Here is a 21,875-nt window from a genome sequence, read left to right as displayed (position 1 = left end):
TGAAACTTTCTATAGAAAGTCTTATTTGCCCTGAAACATTTCCCTGACATAAGCAAAAAAAAAAAAGGAAACTATCATGACAGAGGAGGGCACAGGATAGGTACAGTACTCTGCATTTTGGAGTAATGGCAGATAAAGATGAAACTCTACACTTTGACCTGACACTACTGTGATATAGCAAAGGTAGTCAGTAAGTCCTGTGTTCCTATCAAGGGTTGAATTGGGGAAAAAAGTAATGGGTCTGCACCTGATACCAAAATGAGAGTTACCCAGATTGCAAAATGCTCAAACAGAGATTATGTGGCTACTAGGCTTTAAGTTTGTCTTGCTTCCTTGGGATCAAATGCCATTCAGATAAGTCGCTCAATGTGATCATTTCTCTCCCTGTACTTTGAGCAGCAGTAAAATGGGCAATATTGATTGGTAGTTCAAACTTCTACTGGTGTTTCTGGTAGACAGGACTGAACTTGAATAAGTTTTTCATATTTTGATGGGGTCTTCAGGAACAGATTAGAAACTTTAGTACTTAACTCTCCCCAAAAACCACAAGTTTTTCCATTTAAAAGAACAAGATAGCCTCTGCAAGAATGTACTGGTGCACCAAGATTATATAAGTCAGTCCATTTCCGCTCATGAGCCTGACACAATTGGAGGATATGTGGCATGAGCCACAATGTTTGAGTTCCTGGATATGTCTAAATAAAATGTTACTATTGCAATAATGTAGCATAGAATGATCACATGCATACAATAATGCCATACTTGCAGGCTTTATTGTATTTTTATACGATTTCAATGACAGGTGATTAAAATCTAGGGAAGCATAGTTCTTTTCAACGGGAAAGCGATCATTAACTGTATTTTGCACTTAAGTGGTCATTTGGTTTTATTTGGATACTGAAATGTCATCTAAGTAAATAGTGTTTAAACAGTGGATAAAAGACTTAAGCACTTTATATTTGATCTCCAAGAGTGAATTTTATGAATATGGCAGTTCACAAGAATCATGTTGTACTTGTACAGTATTGAGTTCAGAAGTCAAACAAGTATTTGAAAGTGAAACTCCACATTACATTACACCTTCTGGCCTATTTAACAACTCCATGAGAAAGAGGACACCAGTGCTTGGACTGCAGATGTCAACCACATCATTTTTGAGACTCTTCAAAGTTGGGCTCTAGGAAGAAAAAATGTCATATTAGTTTCATATTAAGATGCTCAAGTTCTAAATACTGCTCATAGATCAACTTCAGCTTCTAGCAGAATACAAACCATGGACCCATTTACTACTTTCAGTGATCTGCAGCTAAATTTTGCTAACACACCGTAAAGGGAGGGGAAGCAAAGGGACATTTAGCACAAGTTTTTTAAAAAAAAGTTTCTTCATGAATATGCAATATTTCCTTAGAATTAGCTATCATGTATCTTATCCTATATGTATTTGATGTTTACCTACAGCCAAAGTAACTTACCTACTAACTAGCTTGCAACTAGTTCATTAACGGGGTACTACCAGTTTTACCAGCAACAAGAGAAAAATGTTGCTACTTATCACTGACTCATGTAAAAAACCATAATGAGCAGTAAAGTTAAGATATGAGACTTTCAAGTAGTACACAAAGACTAGGTGAATGAGAAATTAGTTCTTTCCTGGGGAAGAGACTCTACATTATGATGTAGTATAATTTAAACTACAAGGGAAAATTAATCCTAAATGACTCAAAACTGGAAGAGACTATATTTTATGCTAAAGACATTTAAATTGCTTTGTCAGTAGTAAGAAAATTAGTCCGCAGATAAGGAAGTTACTCACTTGACAGTATGAGGAAGAGAGAGTTCAGAAAATAGCAACTCTCACAGCAGTATCTCATGTAACTAAGGGGAACTCCTGAAATAACTAAGCATCTGGGTCTACCGCATGCAGTACCTGCCTGCCAAACAATTGGCAGAATGAAGTTCCAGGCACAGAGGACCTAGTCCTCACGTAGGGACTTCTGATGTTCCTACTCCCTTAGATCACTGTAGAGTCCATGGAGGATGGGGAATGATCAACTAATGGCAGTTGACAGCGAATACTTCTGGTGGATTTGGCAGTGACTTCACTACTCACCCTTATCCTTTAAAATAGCTGTTGTGTGACACTAGTTACAACACCTCTGCTGTTGGTTCCTCTCTGGTGGAATTTTCAGACTGAACCCTCACAACCATGATTCTCTGAAGCTGATTAATGTGCAGATGTCTGTGCTAAACCACTCAAGTCCCAAGATTATCAAATGACAGCTCTTAGCAAACAGCAATGCTGTGCCACATTGGGTGTCTGCTGGCAGGCACCATCTGAACACTTGGCCATTCTCTCCATTCCTGAGATCTGAAATGAGCCTTGGTCAAGTACGTCCTCAACAGCAGGAACAACTGTTGCAGGAGCCTTACATGACACTAAGCATACTCTGCTGCCACAAAGTTCCTATGTGCCAACCAGATTGCACATGTACCATCCCCAAGAACAGAGTCCTGCTCTCTCCCAGGACCACATGGCTGGCTGATTGTGACCAGTGACCTGGGGGTAGAAGGCTCTATATTCCACTATTCATCCTCTCACTTTCACACTTGTGATGCAAGAATAAATTAACAGAGGCTGGAGACTCACCCTCAAATTTGAAGTCTGGAAATTTGGTCAGGTCTCCCCCACCATACAACCGCTGAATTTTGGCAATTTCTTCAGCCATGTCTTTCTGGTATTCAGGGCCTACATCAGCTGGACCGCCAGCTTTCCTAAATGTAGAAAACGTGCAATGAAAATTTTGATTCTAAACATTTTACACAGCAATTTTATCATTTAAGAGCCTAATCTAAAGAGTAAGATAAATGGCTATACACCCCCAAATAAGTAAAGCAATTTAAATATTTTGAAAAAAACTCAGAGGTAGAGTGTCCCATGGGTACATTTCTCTCTTTTGGCATTTGAAAGCAGACATTTTAGCTTAACTAAAGCTAAAGGAGGGTTTAAAATGGAAAAATGAGAAGCATATTGCTACAAATATTAGCCCGTGTTCCTTTAATAGTGTAAATTCTACAACCCAATTATCCAGTTGCACTTTTTCTAAGTGGCTGTGAATGGAGACTTGGCAACAAGGCATCATTCTGCTCTTAAGCCTTTAAAGTACCTAGGCAAAACTTCCTTGAAACTTGCTATTATTATTTTTGAGGCTAATCTGCTGAAAGGGAAGATCAACTTCAAACCAAGTCATTTAGCAAGAACATTAATACCAGTAGAACAAGGTGAAGAAGTGCCTAGTATACAGGTAAATTGCCACAATTAGGGATGTACTTCCTAGTCTACAAAACTGCACATAAGAGCAGCCCTACAGACTACTTAATGGAAAACACCAAATGTTAAATACCAAAGTGAAGCATCAATTATGGGTGTAATGTTACAAATACATGCTTATAATGAACAACTAGTTTCTCAATTTCAAAATCCATGTTTTCCCCCAGTGTAATACCAACTTGCTCAGATTTAAGATTTCTGTATAGTGACCATACTAAAGATATGTAGTTTAGTCATTACAAATGAACTCAGGTTATAAATAATTTTAAATAGGAGTAAAATCCCTCAATTAAAATATTCATTGTATAATATTTACCAAAAATAAGATCTGCTAAAAAGGAGTTGAACTACTTTCTAAGCTTTTAAAAGGGGCTTAGATGTATTAGGAATCTAGTTTCAGTGACTTTCAACTAGAGTTGGGTGACCAACTCCCTTAAGTCCCCTTGAAAATCCCAGTCTAAAGAATGATTACACAAAGAAACAAATTCACTCATTCCTTTGTATTTTCTAAAAAGGACAGTTATTTGTAGATAGTAAAACAATAGAATTCTGCCAGGCCTAATTTTGAAAATTTTTATTTAAGATTTTTTTTTCAATTAACTATTTTTATTTTTACAGTTGTGGGGCATTAAGAAGGGGTAGGGCTAGGGTAGCACTGACAGCAAGGCTGCAGGGGGCACCTTTGACAGTGGGGTCAGTGACACCAGATCCCTGCAGGCACACTGACTGTTACGGTTATATTTTTGTGTCTGTTTCAGTAGGTCAGCTGCAATGCACATTTACTGAGTTATTGTTTAAAATTGAGTCCTGACAAGACTATTTGCACACATGAGCATTACATTTCTACAACTTTCTGTCCACAAGTTCTGTGTTTCATAGCTAACAAGTCATGTTTTAGACATCTAAACATGGAAATATTGAAGCTTTTCCACCAGCTTCAATATAGATTTGATACCTTCTGTTACACAACTTGATAATTTCCCACCTATATGTAAAAACCATTAGGAGAAAAATACTATGAAATTTAGTGATAGTGTCTTAATACAAACCATATCAATGAATTCCATTAACCTTATTCTGGCCTTAATTATTGCTTTAGTGCAGATGCTGTGCTCACTACAATAAAGGGCATGAGGAAATGGTTGCTGCACTGATCAGCTGACAGTCTAAAAACCACAAGAGTATTCCCAGATAGAATAATTAGAAAAAGATTGTACAAATGCAAAGAGCTCTTCAATCCAGTAAGAATCAAAAACTACCCACAGACGGTAACAGTAGCTACAACAAAGTTTTAACTTTAGTAGACAAATATGAAAAGAAAACAAATTTACCTAATACAAGACTTATCTGGTGCCAGCTGCAGCTTTAAGAGCTCTACAACAAACTGTAGCTAAATTAGCTGCGGGCAGTTTCTCTTAATGCTCCAAGAACAACTTCCTCCATCATATTATTCTCCCCCACTCCCCAAAGTTTCCCATTTTAGTTATTTCTCTAAGTTCACCCCTAGAGAATCCTCTACAGCATGACTCATCCTCCATAGGGAAGTATTTCCATTTTAAAAGGATATTTTCTTTTTCCCATTTCAAAGCTAAGACAACTGATAGTTTGATACAGAGATGCTCTTTTTTATTCCCCTCTTTTCATCATCATCACCAAAGAGGAACTTTGAGGAGAGAGGGAAATAAAAAAAGCAGGTGGTTTGGACATTTTTTTCCACTGATATTTTGGCTGGGAGGGACTAACAACAGGAGTGTAGTCGCAATGTTCTTTCACTTGTATCTCCATGATCATCTTTATTTTGAAAAAGTCTAATCTCTGAAATGGATGCTTACTTCCAGCTCAGACCACATTTCACTCCTAATGTTTCATTAAACAATTCTGCAATAAAAAGGTCTTCAAGCGGAGTTTGACACATTTGAACCAAGAGTCTGTTTTAAATGAAATTGTGACTTTAGAACACCAGTTCCCAAATAGTGGGTCCCAAGCCCTTGATGGATGGGAGGCACCATGACCTTTCCTGCCAATCATCCAACCCTGGCCCCCAATCAGCCCCTCTCCCCCCATGGCCACACTACAATCACTATCAGGCTGCTGTCTGTCCACTCACTGGCTGCAGCCACTTCCTCCAGATTGCAACTGCCTAGATCCCGCTCCACATGCTGATGCCTGCAATCCAGGTGAAGCGAGAGTAGGATCCAGACAGTAGCAGCAGAAGCTAGTGAGTAGACAGCAACCTGGTAGCAATCCTGGCCCTTGCCCAGTTGCAGAGAGAAAGGGGCCAGCTGGGGCTGCAGATGGGGGCAGGGCTGAAAGAGTGAGAGCTGGATAGGAGGCTTGGATGGCAAGCCAAGCTGGAAGTAGTTGGTGGGTCACCTTAGCAAAAAGTTTGGGAATCACGGCTATAGAACTTACTACAGAAGTAGCAATATCAGTACACTGATAAGCATTTATTAAATTGAATGGGTTTGTTCACAGACTAGGAAAATGTTATTAAATCTAAAAACAAGCCAAAGTCTATTGCCAGTGAGATTCTAACCAGTTAGTTAGCTCTTTATCTTGCCCGCAACCAGCCCTCCTTTAAACATACTGAGCATCTCCTACACCATTAAACAGCTTTTATTTTGCTAAATGCGTCTAATGAAATTGGAATTTGTTGTTTAAGATAATTTTTTGTTAATGCAAAATCTTCCCACAGGTAAGAGATGAATAAAAGAGTTTCTTGATAGGTAAGTAACTGGAGACATTTAAAACCCAGAGATTCTCTCAAAATGCTGATATTCAAATGTAAGATTTTATTTTTGTATTATACGATTTTGTGGCCCACTATTTCTAGGTGAATTTATTCAGTTCTTGCATTTTGTTTTTGGACAGTAGAAATGTAATTATTTCAGGTCAGTAAAGGACCACATTATCTGTTCACATTTTGGATGAGTAAGCCAACACTCAAAGTTTTATGGCTACTGTTCAATAATCCTTAACCCTCATATACAGCTATATAAAAGTAGTAATATGGACAAAGTCAACTGTAATAACAAACACAAGAACTAGTAAAGACTTAAATCTGTGAACTTTTTTATTGAGGTGTTCTAGATAATTTTTTCTTGCAAATTATGTATCTAGTGTCAGTACTCAAGGGGAAACTGCATTTCTTCATGTAATTCTAACATTTCATGAAAACTTATTTTTTTGTAACATTCCTCAGTGAATCACAGATACATCCTTTAACACCTGGGACTGCAGTTGCAAAATAAGGAATTATTTCCTAGCCCACTTTCCTCTGGGCTTCAGAAGTGGAAAAACCATTGACTAGAATTTGTGCTAGATCAGTTCTTAGGGCCTTTCCATGCGGAAGCTAACAGGCTCTGCACTCAGAGTGCAGACCTAAAAGGCCTAATTATAAGAGGAATAATCCCATATTAATGTTTGCTAAAAACTTCATATTAAACTTTTTTACTTAATACACTGAATTACATTTATTGCATTCCAATAACTTACTGGCTCTTCATGTTGTATTCTCTGATCTTGTCTATAAAAAGCTTCTGAACTGGATCAAGTTCCTTCGCCTTATTAAACACTATAGCAGAAAGGCCAATGTTCCTACGCAACTGTACTGAGATGGCAGAGCGGAAAATGGAGGAAAACCTGAATAGCTGTTGGAGAATCATGATGAACTCGCAGAGGGTTTCAGCTACAAACAAACAGAATGCATTAAGTTAGGGGTTTCTTGCAGTTTTTTCTATACTTTACATTTCCATTAAAAAAAAAAATGTAGATCAGTTAAAAATATCAACAGTACTAAATACAGGGAAACACCAAGAGAAAGAAATAGTCCAACATTTTTAAAGGAAAGAGTGACAATTTTGCTATGTCCATGAAATATACTTTTGATATAATGTATCCTCATTTTACCTATGATTCATATTTCTTCCACATTAAAATGAACTGTCTGAATTCAAAAGTATAATAAAACAATAAAAAAGTAAGTGGACATTTTTATTTGTAGTGCTTAGCAAAGATACCTGCATCTAAGTATTGATTTGGCACAGGACATACTAATTCAGAGACAAAAATAAAGCTCATTAGAAAGTAAATAGTTTTAATAGAGAATACAACAGGGATGAAAAGTAAGCTGGCAAATCAGCATTATTTGTTTTCATAGACATACTGTGCTATTCTAAGTCAGAAATGTGTGATCTTTAAACCTACAATGTCCCTTTTAAGAAAATCTGACAACACTGACTGACATTTGCATGGATCATACTCTTATGACCACAAGCCAGGTTGTGTGTTTCAGTGAATTAGTAATAAAAGAGAAAGATTTTCCATGACGGTCTCAACTATCTCACATTTAAAAGGCAGAGAGTTTGCCGGTAAAGCACTGAGGAAGGAGTTTTGTACTTAGCCCAACAGGTAACTACCCCCAACCCCGCACGGACCGGGGCTCCCTGTGGGGCGCTGCCGGTCTAGCCCCGAACCGGCTGTTAAAACCCATCGCGGCGCCGGGCTACCCCGGGGAACCGGCGACGGCGGCCACGCCGCCGAGCCGCCAACAGGGGGGAGGCGACGATCAGGCCGGGGCCAGCCCCGCTCGGGGCGAAAGATCTGCCGCTGACGGGGCGACCCAGGGTGGCCCAGCCCCGGGAAGGGCCGGGGCCTGCGGGAGGCCGTGGACCGGCCGCAGGGAATTTCGTCCCCGAGCAGCCAGACCCGGCGCCGAGCAGCCCCCCCTGGCACGGGGCCGCCACGGCTGCCGCTCCCTGCCCGACCGCAGCTCGCCCCCTCCCCGCGACCCAGCGGCGGCCGCGGCGCGTTACAGGGGACGGCGGCGGGGTCCCTCCGCCGGGCTCCGGCTCCAGTCACCTTGGGGGGGTCACGGCACCGAGCCCAGCGCGCGGGGCACTCTGGGAAGCCCGCCCGGGAGGCCGAGAACTGTAGGGACCGCGCTCCTCGCGTCCCTGCCCCGCCCCCGCGGGTAAGATGGCGCTCCGCGCGCCCCCCCGTTAAACAAGTACTTGGAGCCTCCGCGCGCCCGCCGGAACGCTCCAATAACAATCCCGAGCCAGCAGCAGTCCGTAACCACTCACCACCGGAAATGAGCAGATCTACTTCCGAGCCAGAGAAACCTAGAGCATTAACCCGGCCGTTAAGTCTTAGCGAAGTCCCACCCCCGCGCCCGCTGATTGGCGGGTGGAAGATGGCGCCGTGGGGGATGCCGGGAGTTGTAGTCCTTGCTCTTATCTGTGCGGGGGGGGGGGGTTGTGTTCGCGCTCCCTCCTCGCCGAGGCCCTGCACAGGCCTCGCCGCCCAATCCGGAGCCCGTTCCGCTCTCTTCAGTGCTGCGCTCGGCAGGCGGCGTCAGGACCCTGCGGAGCGGCCGCTAGCAAGCGGGGAGCGGGAGAGTCGGGCGGGCCGGTCGGGGCGGGAGTTTCTGCGGCGGGTGAGTGCGGCGAGCGGGCCCGGGGGGCCCGGGGCGCCCGAGGGAGGGGCGGGAAGCGCCGCTCTCCGTATCCGGGGGCGGGGGGCTCGGGCCTGGCTGCGGCTCGTGTTTTGTTTCCGTTTCTCCCCGGCGCAGCGAGTCTCATTTCCGTTTCGGGTTCAAACAACAAGAAGGGAGGCGGCGGGGCGAAGGGCCGGGAGCAGCCACCGCTCGCGGGCTCTGTGCAGTCCCGGGGGGGCAAGGGCAGCCCCTGGGCGCAGCGTTGCCCGCTGCCGGAGGCCCGGTCCCGTCACATGGCGCTGTGGGGAGCCGGGGGAGGCGGCCTGATGCTCCCAGCCAATTGCCCGGGAAACGCGCCCGCGTTGTCCCCCTTTCCCCCCCAGGCAGTGGGAGGCCTAGCTGCTGTCGCAGCTGCGGGGCCTGGCTGGCGGGCCCGCTGCTCCCCGGGAGTCCATTGTCCAGTCCCCATCCCGAGCTCAGGCTGGCGCCCTCCCAGCTACATCAAAGGCCCGTGCCCGCCGGCGGGGAATGAACATGTTCCAGGCGTCCCGCGCCTCTCCCCCCCGCGGCCCCAGAGCGCTCGGATCCCCCAGTCCGCCCGGCGCTGTGTCAGTTCAGTCATAAAGGGGGAAGTGTGGGAATTGCCCGTGATTATTGTTGTTCTGGGCTCAACATACGCAAATATGTCCACTGTGGACGCTGCTGTGAATCTCATAGTTCTACTTATCGGGGGAGCCGTGTTAGTCTGTATCCACAAAAACAACAAAGCGTCCGGTGGTACCTTAAAGATGCATCTGAAGAAGTGGGTTTTACCCACTAAAGCTTATGCCCAAATAAATCTGTTAGACTTTAAGGTACCACCGGACTCCTTATATTTCTACTTATTAAGATACCTGTTTTTTGGGACATCCTCTTAAAATTTTTTGTGCTGACTGTAGTTACAAGTGAATCATAAGATCAGTGTAACGGAACAAATGCAAAATGTTGTTTCTTGGTTTCTGTTTTGCTTCATTCCTGTGTGCATTAACCAGTACTTTGTTTTATAGTCAATTTTACTGGTATACGCTATGTAGTCACCTTTCCCCATTCACACTTGTTTTTGTGTGACATGCACTACAGTACTGGGAGAGGAAAACGTTTTAAAGAACAGTAAAATATAACAGGTTTCAGAGCAGCAGCCGTGTTAGTCTGTATCCGTAAAAAGAAAAGGAGTACTTGTGGCACCTTAGAGACTAACAAATTTATTAGAGCATAAGCTACACGAAAGCTTATGCTCTAATAAATTTGTTAGTCTCTAAGGTGTCCCGAGTATTCCTTTTCTTTTTAGTAAAATATGACTGCAAGACCACAAAGATTGAGTTGGATTTCAGTTTGAGTGTACCCCTTTCACATCCATTGTTTCCAATCTATGTAAACATTTAAGGTAATGTGCTGCTAGAGATTCACTGCTGATATAGTAGAGGGAACCGATTGGTTACTTTGTTCTCTAGTCACAGTTATTAGGCACAGAAACATTCACGCTAGTCTGTTTCACAATTACTTGTTTTGTATTTGTATCGTTATTTCAATACTTATATTCTAATAGCACTAAGAGGCTCTAGTTATGATTTGAGCACCATTTGTTCTGATTTTTTTTTTTTTATTATAAACAAATGCACCTAATGCCAAGCTTTGGGCACCTTGACAGTTTCTTAAAGTACACTGCACTAACACAGACAGACTACAGCAATTATCCACAGATCATAATAACCGGGCTGCAGCATAAAACAAATGTAATACCCCCTAGCAGAATTACTGGTCATTCTCCTATCACTACCCAGCCATGCCCATCTTCCTAAATCTTTATGTTCTATGGAGAAAAAGAGAGGTCTTGAAGTGTGTCCTGGAGGTTAACTAAGCGGTTACAGGACACCCTGCTAGCAGCCTTCTCTCTCTTGTATTGGTGGGAGCCTCCTGTAGCTTAGGAGCCTCTGGTTTCCACAACTGTGGCAATGGATCAAAGTGACAGAAGAAGTCTCTTGGATAGCTAGGTCCCAGGCCAGGTAGGGTTTTACAGGTCAAACAAAATCTTAAAATGAAGAAGCCAATGGATTATAATCTATGCAGGTTGAATTCAGGTTTGATGTGCTCACAAAAAGAAATGCTGCTTAACAAGCCAGGTTCTGAATTCTGCAGCTCCTAGGTGGATTTAAGGCAAAGATAAAGATGTTTTATTTTCTTTGGCTATTAATCTAATGCTGTCCTCACTTTGGAGAAAGATGAAAAATGATAAATAAGAAAAACCGCCCAAAAGAATAGTTTGACACTAACACATTGCATAAATTAGGCGACCATACCAGATGCATTTTCATCTACGTGCATTGATTATTGAACTTGGTGAGAAATAAGAGACCTCAGATGGAAAATCTTCTGTTTGTTAGGTGTTTTGTAGATTAATGCTGAATACTTTCACCTATAAGAGGCAATATAATTTTAAAAAAATCAGAAATAGGTAACATTTAATACATTGTATTTTTAGAAAAAGTTTTATAGCAGTCAACAGCTTTCAGATTCCTTCAAAGGACAGTATGTAATTTAAATGGGACAGCAAAATCTCAAGTATTTTTAAAACAATTTGAAATTTCAATATTTTCATCCAATGAAAGGTAAACCTGACAAGAGCATCCAATAAATGTAGAAGCCTCCAGAGGAAGAGAACAAAAGCTACCTCAGGATGTATGATCTCTGCACCTATATGTCTGTTGAAATTCCTGAATTTCCCTTCTCCCAGAAAAAAAGAAAACCATCAACTTACTACTTCCATTTGCCAGAACAAGCATTGTCAACTGCTTCATGGTTTCTGCATCACGCTTGCATTTTAGAGCTGTGTAATTGGCTTTATGAACAGAGTTTGCAGCTGAAAACATTTTTGGTAAAAAGTATATGGAATTAACAAATTATTTTTATGTGAAACTATAATGCTCAAATTTGCTTCCCTATAATTCATGAAACTACTTTAACAATTTTTCTTTTGCAGGCCTGTTTTTGAGACTTTTTAGCCATGACTAAAAGAGATGCAGAGGAGCTGATAGAAATAGAAATTGATGGGACTGAGAAACAGGAGTGCACTGAAGAAAGGTATGCACTTACAATCAATCCGTATTGCTTACTACTTGTGTCACTTGAGCTGAAAATAGTTTACAGTTTTTATCAAATTTAATATTTAGGTCTGCTCCTGTAGAAATCAGTCTTCTCATTGTATTCAGTGAGAAAAAGACTGAGCTCTTATTTAAGAACATAAGAATGGCCACACTGAGTCAGACCAATAGTCCATCTAGCCCGACAGTAACCAATGCCAATTGCTTCAGAGGGAATGAACAGATCAGGGCAATTATCAAGTGATCCATCCCCTGTTGTCCAGTCCCAGCTTCTACCATTCAGACTTAGGGACACCCAGAGCACAAGGTTGTCTCTGACCATCCTGGCTAATAGTCTTTGATGGATCCATCGTCCATCATCTTAACTAATTCTTTTTTGAACCCAGTTATGTTTTTGGACTTCACAACATCCCGTGGCAATGAGTTCCACAGGTTGACTATGCATTGCATGAAGAAGTACTCCCTTTTGTTTATTTTAAACCTGTTGCCTATTAATTTCATTGAGTGACCCCCTGGTTCTTGTGTTAAGTGAAGGGGTAAACAACACTTTCTCCACACTTCATAATTTCACTATTCATTGTCTCCACACTATTCATAATTTTATAGACCTCTATCATATCCCTGCTTAGTCATCTCTTTTTCTAAGATGAACAATCGTAGTCTTTTTAACCTCTCCTCATATGGAAGCTATTCCATACTTTTAATCATTTTTGTTGCCTTTCTCTGTCCTTTTTTCCAATTCTAATATATCTTTTTTGATATGGAGCAAGCAGAATTGCATGCCGTATTCAAAGTCTGGGTGTACCATGGGTTTATATAGTGGCATTATGATATTTTCTATCTTATTATCGATCCCTTTCTCAATGGTTCCTAACATTAATTTTTTTGACTGTTGTTTCACATTGAGCAGATGTTTTAAAGAACTGTCCATGATTACTCCAAGTTCCATTTTTTGAGTGGTAACTGCTAACATAGACCTCATCATTTTGTATGTGTAGTTGGGGTTATTATTACTTTGCATTTATCAACACTGAATTTCATATGCCATTTTGTTGCCCAGTCACCCAGTTTACTGAGATCCCTTTGTAACTCTTCTTAGGTTTCAGAGTAACAGCCATGTTAGTCTGTATTCGCAAAAAGAAAAGGAGTACTTGTGGCACCTTAAAGACTAACCAATTTATTTGAGCATAAGCTTTCGTGAGCTACAGCTCACTTCATCGGATGCAACCGATGAAGTGAGCTGTAGCTCACGAAAGCTTATGCTCAAATAAATTGGTTAGTCTCTAAGGTGCCACAAGTACTCCTTAACTCTTCTTAGTCAGCTTGGGACTTAACTGTCTTGAGTGATTTTTGTATCGTCTGCAAACTTTGCCATCTCAGTCTTCACACCTTTCCCCAGATAAAGTCAGAATATGTTGAACAGGATGGTCCCATTACAGTTCCTTTGTGACCCCCTGCTATTTACCTTTCTACACTGTGAAAACTGACAGTTTATTCCTACCCTTTGTTTCCTATCTTTTAATCATTTACTGATCCATGAGAGGACCTTCCCTCTTGTCCCATGACTGTTTGCTTAAGAGCCCAAGGTAAGGGACCTTGTCGAGGGCTTTCTGAAAGTCCAAATACACAATATCCACTGGATCATCCTTGTCCACATTTGTTGACACCCTCAAAGGGTTTTAGTAGAATGGTGAGGCGTGAATTCCCTTTACTAAAACAGTGTTGACTCTTCCCCAACATGTCCTGTTCATCTAAGTGTCTGATAATTCTGTTTTTAATTATAGTTTCAACCAATTTGCCAGTTAATGAAGTTGGGTTTACTAGCTTGTAATTGCCAGGGTTGCCTACGGAGCCTTTTTAAATATTGGTGTTGCATTAGCTATTCTGCAGATATCTGGTACAGAGGCTGATTTACATACTGCAGTTAGTAGTTCCTTCAGAACTCTTGGTGAATACCATCTGGTCCTGGTGACTTATTACTGTTTATCAATTCATTCCAAAACCATCTCTATTGACCCCTCAATCTGAGACAGTTCCTCAGATGTGTCATCTAAAAAGAATGGCTCAGGTGTGGGAATCTCCCTCATTCTCTGCAGGGAAGACCAATGCAAAGAATTCATTTACATTCTCTGCAATGGCCTTGTCTTTCTTGAGAGTTCCTTGATCACTTTGTCATCCAGTGTTGTTCTCTTCCCCCCCACCCCCCCATTGTTTGGCAGGCTGCCAGCTTCTGATGTTCCTATTTTGCTGTTAGTTTTTGTGTCTTTTGCTAGTTGCTGTTCAAATTCTTTGGCCTGTATAATTATGCTTTTACATTTGACTTGCCAGAGTTTATGCTCCTTTCTGTTTTCCTCGGTATGATTTGACTTCCAGTTTTTAAAGGATGTCTTTTTGTTTCTAACTGCCTCTTTTACTCTGTTATTTAGGCATGGTGGCATCTTTTTGCTTCTGTTACTGTTTTTGTTTTGTTTGTTTCTGGGGAGGGTAGGGGGATACATTTAGTTTGAGCAGTTTGCAGGCATTTCATTCTTGACCTTTCCTTTTAATCTCTGTTTAACTAGCTTTCTCATATTTGTGTATTTCCTCTTTTTGAAGTTAAATGCTGTTGTGGTGGATTTCTTTGGTATTTTCCCCTCTACAAGGATGCTGAATTTAATTACATTATGGCTGCTATTACAAAACAGTTCAGCTATATTCACTTCTTGGGCTCAGATCCTGTGCACCACTTAGGACTAAATCAAACATTGCCTTTCCCCTTGTAAGTTCCAAGACTAGCTGCTCCAAGAAGCAGTCATTAGTGGTGTGTAGAAATGTTAGCTCTGTATCCCAACCTGAGGTGAGGTGCTCAGTCAATATGGGGATAGTTGAAATCCCCCATTATTACTGAGTTTTCTGTTTTTGTAGCCTCTCTAATCTTCCTGAGTATTTCACAATCACCATCCTGGTCAGGTGGTCGGTAGTTTATTCATACTGCTATACTTTTATTTTTTTTAAACATAAAGATTTAGTGCTTTTGGCCTGGACTTAGGAAAATCAGACTAATGGAAAATGTATATAATTTGTTTTATTATGCCAAAAGGAAGCCATAACACACAAGATGTAACTTGCTTAGGATGACCCATAGTATCCTGTTGTAATTTTTGTGACTGCCATTTCTAATCCTCTCACCACATTATGTAAATATTTCTTCTCGGCTATTTTCCTTAAGGTCATTTACCCTTTGCCAAACTAAATGATTGTCACCTTGAAGTAAAAACAAACCTATGGTAGAAATGGAAATCACTTTTAGAACTGAACAAATCGTCAAGCAGCAGTTCAGACCTTCCAGACCCTGATTACAATGTATGATGGGTCTGCATTTGTGATTTCTCAGTCATTTTTTCTTTGTCTGCTACTTTTACTCTAGTTCTGTTAGTGTCTTCTCTTCCTTTCCTTTCTTCACCTCACTCTCACTGCCTTGACAACTCCCCAGGAGCATGTTTGTGAAGTCTGCAGCATGTGTACAGCCATTAAATCAATATGTCCTTCTCTAGCTGCCATTCCCAACTGTTATAGGAACTTCAGATTCCAACTTTCTGATGCCAGTATGCCATCGCTTTTCCCATCAAAGGGATGTAAACCAAAGCAGTTTGCAACTAGAAGGGGGGGGAAGAGATAATATCCGTGACATTAACAGCGCAGCCACCATTGCTGCAAATACCAGAGATTAAAAACCTTTTGATCTACATGAGTTACCTTACTTCTGTCTAAATCTGCTCCTACAGCTTAATTGCCACTGTCTACAGTTTAAAAAACAATAATAATCATGGCTCTGTTACCTACTCTTGAAGAGCTTCCTTCAGGTATTAGCCCCTTTGCACTGGAGGAAAAAAGTATAAATGGACAACATAAATCCTGCCTCTAAATCTGATTTCCTCTTTATTTTTAACAAATTGAGTATTCTCCTATATTTTGTACGCTCCCTCTGTACATAAGCAAAGGCACCAGCCCCTCAAAGCTCTCCTTAGGATCGGAACTCCATACAATTTAATGAGATGTCCAAGTGCCTGGGTCAACATAGCTTTAATTCAGGGGTTCTCAAACTGGGGGTTGGGACCCCTCAGGGGGTTGTGAGTCTATTACATGGGAGGTTGCAAGCTGTCAGCCTCAACCCCAAACCCTGCTTTGCATCCAGCATTTACAATGGCATTAAATATGTAAAAAGTGTTTTTAATTTATAAGCGGGGGGGGGAGGTCACACTCAGAGGCTTCCTATGTGAAAAGGGTCACCAGTACAAAAGTTTGAGAACCACTGCTTTAATAGTAGGTGACAAAACCAAGGTTACTCTTCAGGTTTCTCTTTGTAGCATGCAAACTTCTATATCCTTCTATATTATCTGCACTGTGCATGGAGTTTAACCCATTCTTAATATGAAAATGTCGAGTGAGATTTTTCTACCTGCTCTGTACTATAACCATTATCTTTCCTTCATTGACTACTATTCCTAGCTAAGTGCATGCTTTATCCTGCTGTCTGTCCTTCCTGTATGCTAACCTTTAGACTTGCACCACAATGAGGCTGGATACCCATGTGTCCTCTGCTCTGGAAGCTGTGGCTGCAAGGGAGTCACTGCTGTGCTTTATATAAATGCCTGAATGCTATCGCACTGAACCCCATTTATCCCTCTCAGGACTAATCATTTCCTTGCAGACTTCTTGGAGATTCAAAGGGAAAAAATTATGTAACAAAAGATGGCAACAGTTGAACTCCTTCCCCAGTTCCAGGTGATGCCACAGTCATTCCTACCTGCTGGGTGGATTTCTCAGCTCTTTCTGTTTCACTAGTCTGTCAGTTTCTTCCCTTTCTCCAGTTCACCATCACTTCCCTGGTGCTGTATTGCTGTTGTGCTCTGCCCAGCTCCTGTTAACACTTCATCCCCTCGCTCTCCTGTGACCGGGGAGGGGGTGTGTGTGCGGGGGGAGGGTATTCTGATTTCTCTTTATTTTCCAACTGCCATGGAATCTTCTGATTCCAACATTCCATCCCTTTTCTGTTTAATGGGGACTCACCAAAGCATTCAGCTTGCTGTTATGAGTAGAGGAGAGAGAAGGAATTTGGTTATGGGCATATATTTTCATTATGTTAACAGCGGTGTCACCATCACAACAAACACCCAAGTTTATTAATATTCTGCAGGAGTTCCTTGGATACCAAAAGGGTTTTCAGAGTGAAACAAGATGCTAATATTTTCGAATTGTGAGGTAATTATGTAGTCCTGGGGTAGCCATTGATTACGCATCCTGGTAATAATCTATTTACCTGGATGGCCCAGACCTTGGATATAAAGAAATACATATTTCATCACAATGTAACAGCCTTTTAACTCTGACACATGAAATGATTTTTGATGTATTCTAAGATAAAAATATGTATTTATGTGGACTTCTATATGTGGCTGATCATAGTGCCATCTAAATATAAAACTTGTTTTAGGAAGGATTTTGTGTTGTTTATTACTGAGAAAAGAGCAGTATTTTATATCAGAATCATGTTTGTTTTGTGATTAAAATCTGCATTTTTGTGAAGAAAGTGAAATGTTGACATGGGCAGTGTAAGACTTATGATGTCATTAACTATTTCACTTCCTTGCTTTTAAGTACTTGGGTTTTATAAATGGTGATATTTAGAGTGAGAATCCTTTAACTGGGTTTTTGAACAAGAAGATTTTTTGGTATTTCTTAGTGTCTTGACTGTTGCCTTTTTTTCCCCCTAAGTCTGTTCTTTTTCCTTTTGTTTGTGTGAAAATACACATATAAATGTTTTTTAAAAATCAAATAAAAGGATAGGGGTTGTTTGTAGGTGCAGAGATCTGCCTACATAGAGCAGCCTTCAGGATGGGTCCTGTATTAGCCCATCTGAAAAATTTTGGCATTTCTAAACGCATTACCTAGTTTCTTTGCACTCATTTAGTTCTTTTTCATTTGGTAGTCTTAAAATACAGAAGTGAGCAAGCATTATCCTCATTTTAAAATTTTTTCTAACTAATTAGAGATTTGGAAAAGAAATTGAGTCGGTGAGTTGTATTGTCTTAGCATTTCTCAGATCAGAGTTCTGCTCCTGTCATTTCCCCAGATCTCCTACTTAACTATTGACAAGTTACTTAAATTCTGTTCCTCACTTAGTTATGCCATTTGGTGACCTTTGGAAAGTGCAGAAAGTGACTATTTTTATCCCTTGTGACTTTTTTACATTATTTTTTAGTCGTCATGTTTGGGGGGGGGGTATTTTTTCATTTTTATTGGCAGATTTCTTTTTAAAAAAAGCAGATTTTTATTTAAACATTTTACTATTTTTGTCCCTAACAGTTGCCTCTTGCACTTGCCAATTTTAATATTTGTTTCAGATTTTAATTGTGATGGGATACATTTGGACAAATAGAAGAACATAGGCATTCGATAAGTGGCACAATTTAAAAAAAAAAAAAACCTTTTTAAATTCTTATCTCAAAAAGCAATTAAATTCAGAAACATTGCAGTTGTCTAAGCACTGTTCACAAAAAGATATCAGTAGCTTAAAAACTGCTTAATTACAATTTATTTTATTCAAAAATAGCTGGTGCCCAGTTCTAAGAAATAGCAACAAGCTCTTTGAGATGGACTATAAATGTAAGACAAGTCCGAACCTGCAAATCAGAGTGTCTTTTAAATGACTTATAGTTCTAACTACTCACACATTGCTGGGATTTAAATTAAATGGAACCACTTGGGGGGAAAAGACCAGAGTGTCACTGAGTAAAAACATATGATCACCCCACCCTCTCTATCCCTAGGCTTCAGAGCCAGAGCTCTAGCCCCAGCTGCAACTTCAAAGAGCTGTCTACAGCTGTTTTTAGAGCCCTTAGCATGAGTGCTGCAAGCCTGAGTCTATTGACCGGAGCTGGGAGGCTTGCTGCTTGGGCTCTGTAGGCATACCCTCAGTAGGGCTTTCAATAACCTATTAAAATTTCTGGCATTAACATTCGCTTTTGCATAGCTTATCTCCAATTTGTTTTAACTAGCTATAGCTTTTATTACTATAGGAGAACACATAGCTAATTCATGTTCAAAGCTGTTTTGTTAACATCTGGTTAATGATCAATTCTTTGATCCTTTGGTGTTTAAGCATCGTTGAGCAGACGTACACCACAGCAGAATTTGTGAGTCAGGCTATTGACATCAATGAACCAGTTGGAAATCTTAAGAAGTTGTTGGAACCAAGACTTCAGTGTTCCTTGGACGCACATGAAATCTGCCTGCAAGATATCCAGGTAAATCAAAGAGTGTTGAAAAACTTCTTCTGAGGGTTCAAACTGTACTCTGAGAATAGTTCTGTATATTTAGTCCCTTCCCTCCACTCTGATCTTTATATAGGGGGTTTCACTCTTCAGTTTGCTAAATTGTCTACAGTTAAGAGTCTAATCTTGCAAATGTCAGTCTCATCAACTTGAAACTGTTTATAATATGTACCCATTAATTACTAATTTACTGCAAATAAAACTGGGAAACTTTTGGGGTTCGTGTCAGAAATGTATCTCAGTAGAAGAATGTCTTATCAATTTTGGGGGGGAAATAAACATTATAATTTGAAAGTACAGATCATACACTAAGAATTATGTTCCAAGGTATCTTAGCTCAGGAGGCTTGACTGTTCCCTGAAGCCTTTGCTACTTGCTCGTGCATATGGGAGTTGTACTTTTTCAGATTTTCTGAATTTAGAAGCCAGAAGAGCTTTACACAGCATTGTTTTGTGTTTTCTGATGTGTTTACAGGTCTAGTTGTAAAGATTGTTCTGCAGTTATACAAAAACATACTGTGACTTTTTTTTAATGTATGTTTTTGAAATAGATGGTTACTGCAGGGTTTCCTGGATGATGATTTTTTTTATTTCCATACGAATTGATTTCGTTATAACTTTTATAAAGCTTAAATAATACAGCCACTAAATAAATACTTGGTAACCTTTCTAATTTCCTTCTACTCTTGTTAATACTTAAAGATTCTCTCGAGTTCCAGGAAAGGTTATTGGCATACATTGAAATTGCTTTACTTCAGCCCTCGTTGGGTAGTAACAGGGAGATTTAAAAGAAAGTATGTAAGATATTTGCTGGCCCTGATGTGTGGTTACTGTTCACCATACAGGAGAGCCATATATTCTGGAACTTCCACTGCCAGAAGCTGGGAATGGGCAACAGGGGACGGAGCACTTAATGATTACCTGTTCTGTTCATTCCCTCTAGGGCACCTGGCATTGGCCACTGTCGGAAGACAGGATACTGGGCTAGATGGACCTTTGGTCTGAACCAGTATGGCCATTCTTATGTTCTTATGAATTTCTGTCTGGGTAGTTATTACAGTATGTGTATATATTTCTTTATCTCTAGAATAAGAGCTGCTAACAAATGCTTGATCGCACTAGCTGTAGGAGTGACATTCTCAGTGATGAGAAGTTATGCTCCTATTTTCCCAGAAAGAAAACATGGATTTTTGTATCTATTAATACTCTTACCCAGGGATGGCCAGCCTGTGGCTCCGGAGCCACATGTGGCTCTTTAGAAGTTAATATGCGGCTCCTTGTATAGGCACCAACTCCGGGGCTGTAGCTACAGGTGCCAACTTTCCAATGTGCCAGGGGGTGCTCACTGCTCAACCCTGGCTCTGCCACAGGCCCTGCCCCCACTCCACCCCTTCCCGCCCCCTTTCCTGAACCTGCTGTGCCCTCACTCCTCCCCCTCCCCCCCCAGAGCCTCCTGCACGCCAGGGAACAGCTGAACGGGAGGTGTGGTGGGGGAGAGGTGAGCAGGAGGTGCTGGGGGCGGGGGAGCTAATGGGGGGGGACGGACTGCTGATGTATTATGTGGCTCTTTGGCAATGTACATTGGTAAATTCTGGCTCCTTCTCAGGCTCAGGTTGACCACCCCGCTCTTACCTTATCCTTGTTGATGAAAAATGCTGTAGGCAACAGTTGTAGGTGAAGTTGTTGTAGTTCAGAGTTTCTTTCTGAGACAGGTCACTTTTTTCTTTTTCTTTTCTTTTCTTTTTTTTTTTTTTAAGTTTACAGAATGATGAGTATAGTTTTTCAAAAGATAAAATACAGGAATTGAATAGCAAATATTAAAGTCTTTCAGTTTCTTTATTCAGATCCTGCTACAACTACACAAAAATGTACAGTTATCTAATTTTTTCCTATAGCTATCTTCTAGCTAGACTTGTTGCAAAGTGTGTAACATAGAGATTCTTTGCATAATAAAAAATCAAATTTAGAAATATCTGTTAACAGAAAAATGATCACAAGATACTATATTCAGGACACAAAGATGTATCCGATATTGACATTGGAATTAGATTCTTCAGTGACTTGTATTTTTTTATTATGAAGCTGAGATAGTAAAAATAGCCTTTGTTGTCACAGTCAAAAAATATATATGTAGTTTATTTTTCAAGTAAATTTAAGTTTAGCAGGAAATATTCTTGAGGTCTGAAGGCCCAAAGAAAAGAACTAAGATTATAAAGCTGACTAAGATTATAAAGCTACTAAGAGTTATTTCAGAGCTCAGGAAATATTGAAAAGTTTCATTTGCTAAAACTGCATTTTTGTTTCAGACCTCCCACATTATGCTATTATTGACCTATTGTGTTGTGAAAATGACTAGTCACCGAGTTACAGTTTGTTTGACAAAATATATTTTTAAAAGATTACAGTAGACTTTCAAGTATCAGAGGGGTAGCAGTGTTAGTCTGGATCTGTAAGAGCGGCAAAGAGTCTTGTGGCACCTTATAGACTAATAGATGTATTGGAGCATAGTAGACTTTCAATATATCTAAAGTACCAATTAATGAAGCTAAAAAGGATTCAGTTTTAGCTGATAGATCAGGGGTTCTCAAACTGGGGGTCGGGACTGCTCAGGGTGGGTCGTGAGGGTATTACATAGGGTGTCGCGAGCTGTCAGTCTCCACA

At 40.7% G+C, this 21,875-nt stretch overlaps 2 protein-coding genes across 7 annotated transcripts in view; one reads left to right on the top strand and one right to left on the bottom strand.

Moving 5' to 3' along the window:
- Window positions 1-256: 256 nt before the first annotated feature.
- On the bottom strand, window positions 257-8,571 carry ATP5PF (ATP synthase peripheral stalk subunit F6). 4 transcript variants are annotated; one of them, XM_074971332.1, is made up of 4 exons: window positions 8,189-8,334; window positions 6,824-7,016; window positions 2,648-2,772; window positions 257-1,177 (listed from the first exon to the last, which is right to left on the bottom strand). In XM_074971332.1, the coding sequence occupies exons 2-4, from the start codon at window positions 6,991-6,993 to the stop codon at window positions 1,149-1,151; spliced, it is 324 nt and encodes a 107-aa protein (XP_074827433.1). In that variant the 5' UTR covers window positions 6,994-7,016; window positions 8,189-8,334; the 3' UTR covers window positions 257-1,148. The 4 variants fall into 4 exon arrangements, with proteins under 4 accessions (XP_074827433.1, XP_074827442.1, XP_074827450.1 ...); XM_074971341.1 differs by having other exon boundaries at window positions 8,143-8,235; XM_074971349.1 differs by lacking the exon at window positions 8,189-8,334 and adding an exon at window positions 8,341-8,545 and having other exon boundaries at window positions 258-1,177.
- GABPA (GA binding protein transcription factor subunit alpha) overlaps window positions 8,548-21,875 on the top strand; it is a 38,676-nt gene continuing 25,348 nt past the window's right edge. Inside the window, exons 1-3 of one of the 3 annotated variants that reach the window (XM_074971265.1) lie at window positions 8,548-8,765; window positions 11,782-11,882; window positions 19,044-19,188. In XM_074971265.1, the coding sequence (XP_074827366.1) occupies window positions 11,806-11,882; window positions 19,044-19,188 (222 nt within the window). In that variant the 5' untranslated portion in view covers window positions 8,548-8,765; window positions 11,782-11,805. Of the gene's footprint in view, window positions 8,766-11,262; window positions 11,677-11,781; window positions 11,883-19,043; window positions 19,189-21,875 lie in introns of those variants that run through there. The other 2 variants (XM_074971248.1, XM_074971258.1) reach the window with 2 other exon arrangements.

Source organism: Natator depressus, chromosome 1 (assembly GCF_965152275.1).
Source record: "Natator depressus isolate rNatDep1 chromosome 1, rNatDep2.hap1, whole genome shotgun sequence".
Lineage (NCBI taxonomy): Eukaryota > Metazoa > Chordata > Testudines > Cheloniidae > Natator > Natator depressus.
The sequence above is the reverse complement of the archived record's forward strand: the minus strand, read 5'-3'. Positions and strand labels throughout refer to the sequence as shown.

Bases quoted from the DNA above. Each gene is read 5' to 3' on its own strand.
- ATP5PF (XM_074971324.1), bottom strand. From the start codon at position 6,993: ATGATTCTCCAACAGCTATTCAGGTTTTCCTCCATTTTCCGCTCTGCC. The intron at 2,773-6,823 runs GTAAGTTATTGG...TTCTACATTTAG, and splicing joins GAATACAACATGAAGAGCCA to GAAAGCTGGCGGTCCAGCTG. The intron at 1,178-2,647 runs GTGAGTCTCCAG...TTTTCTTCCTAG, and splicing joins TCCAGACTTCAAATTTGAGG to AGCCCAACTTTGAAGAGTCT.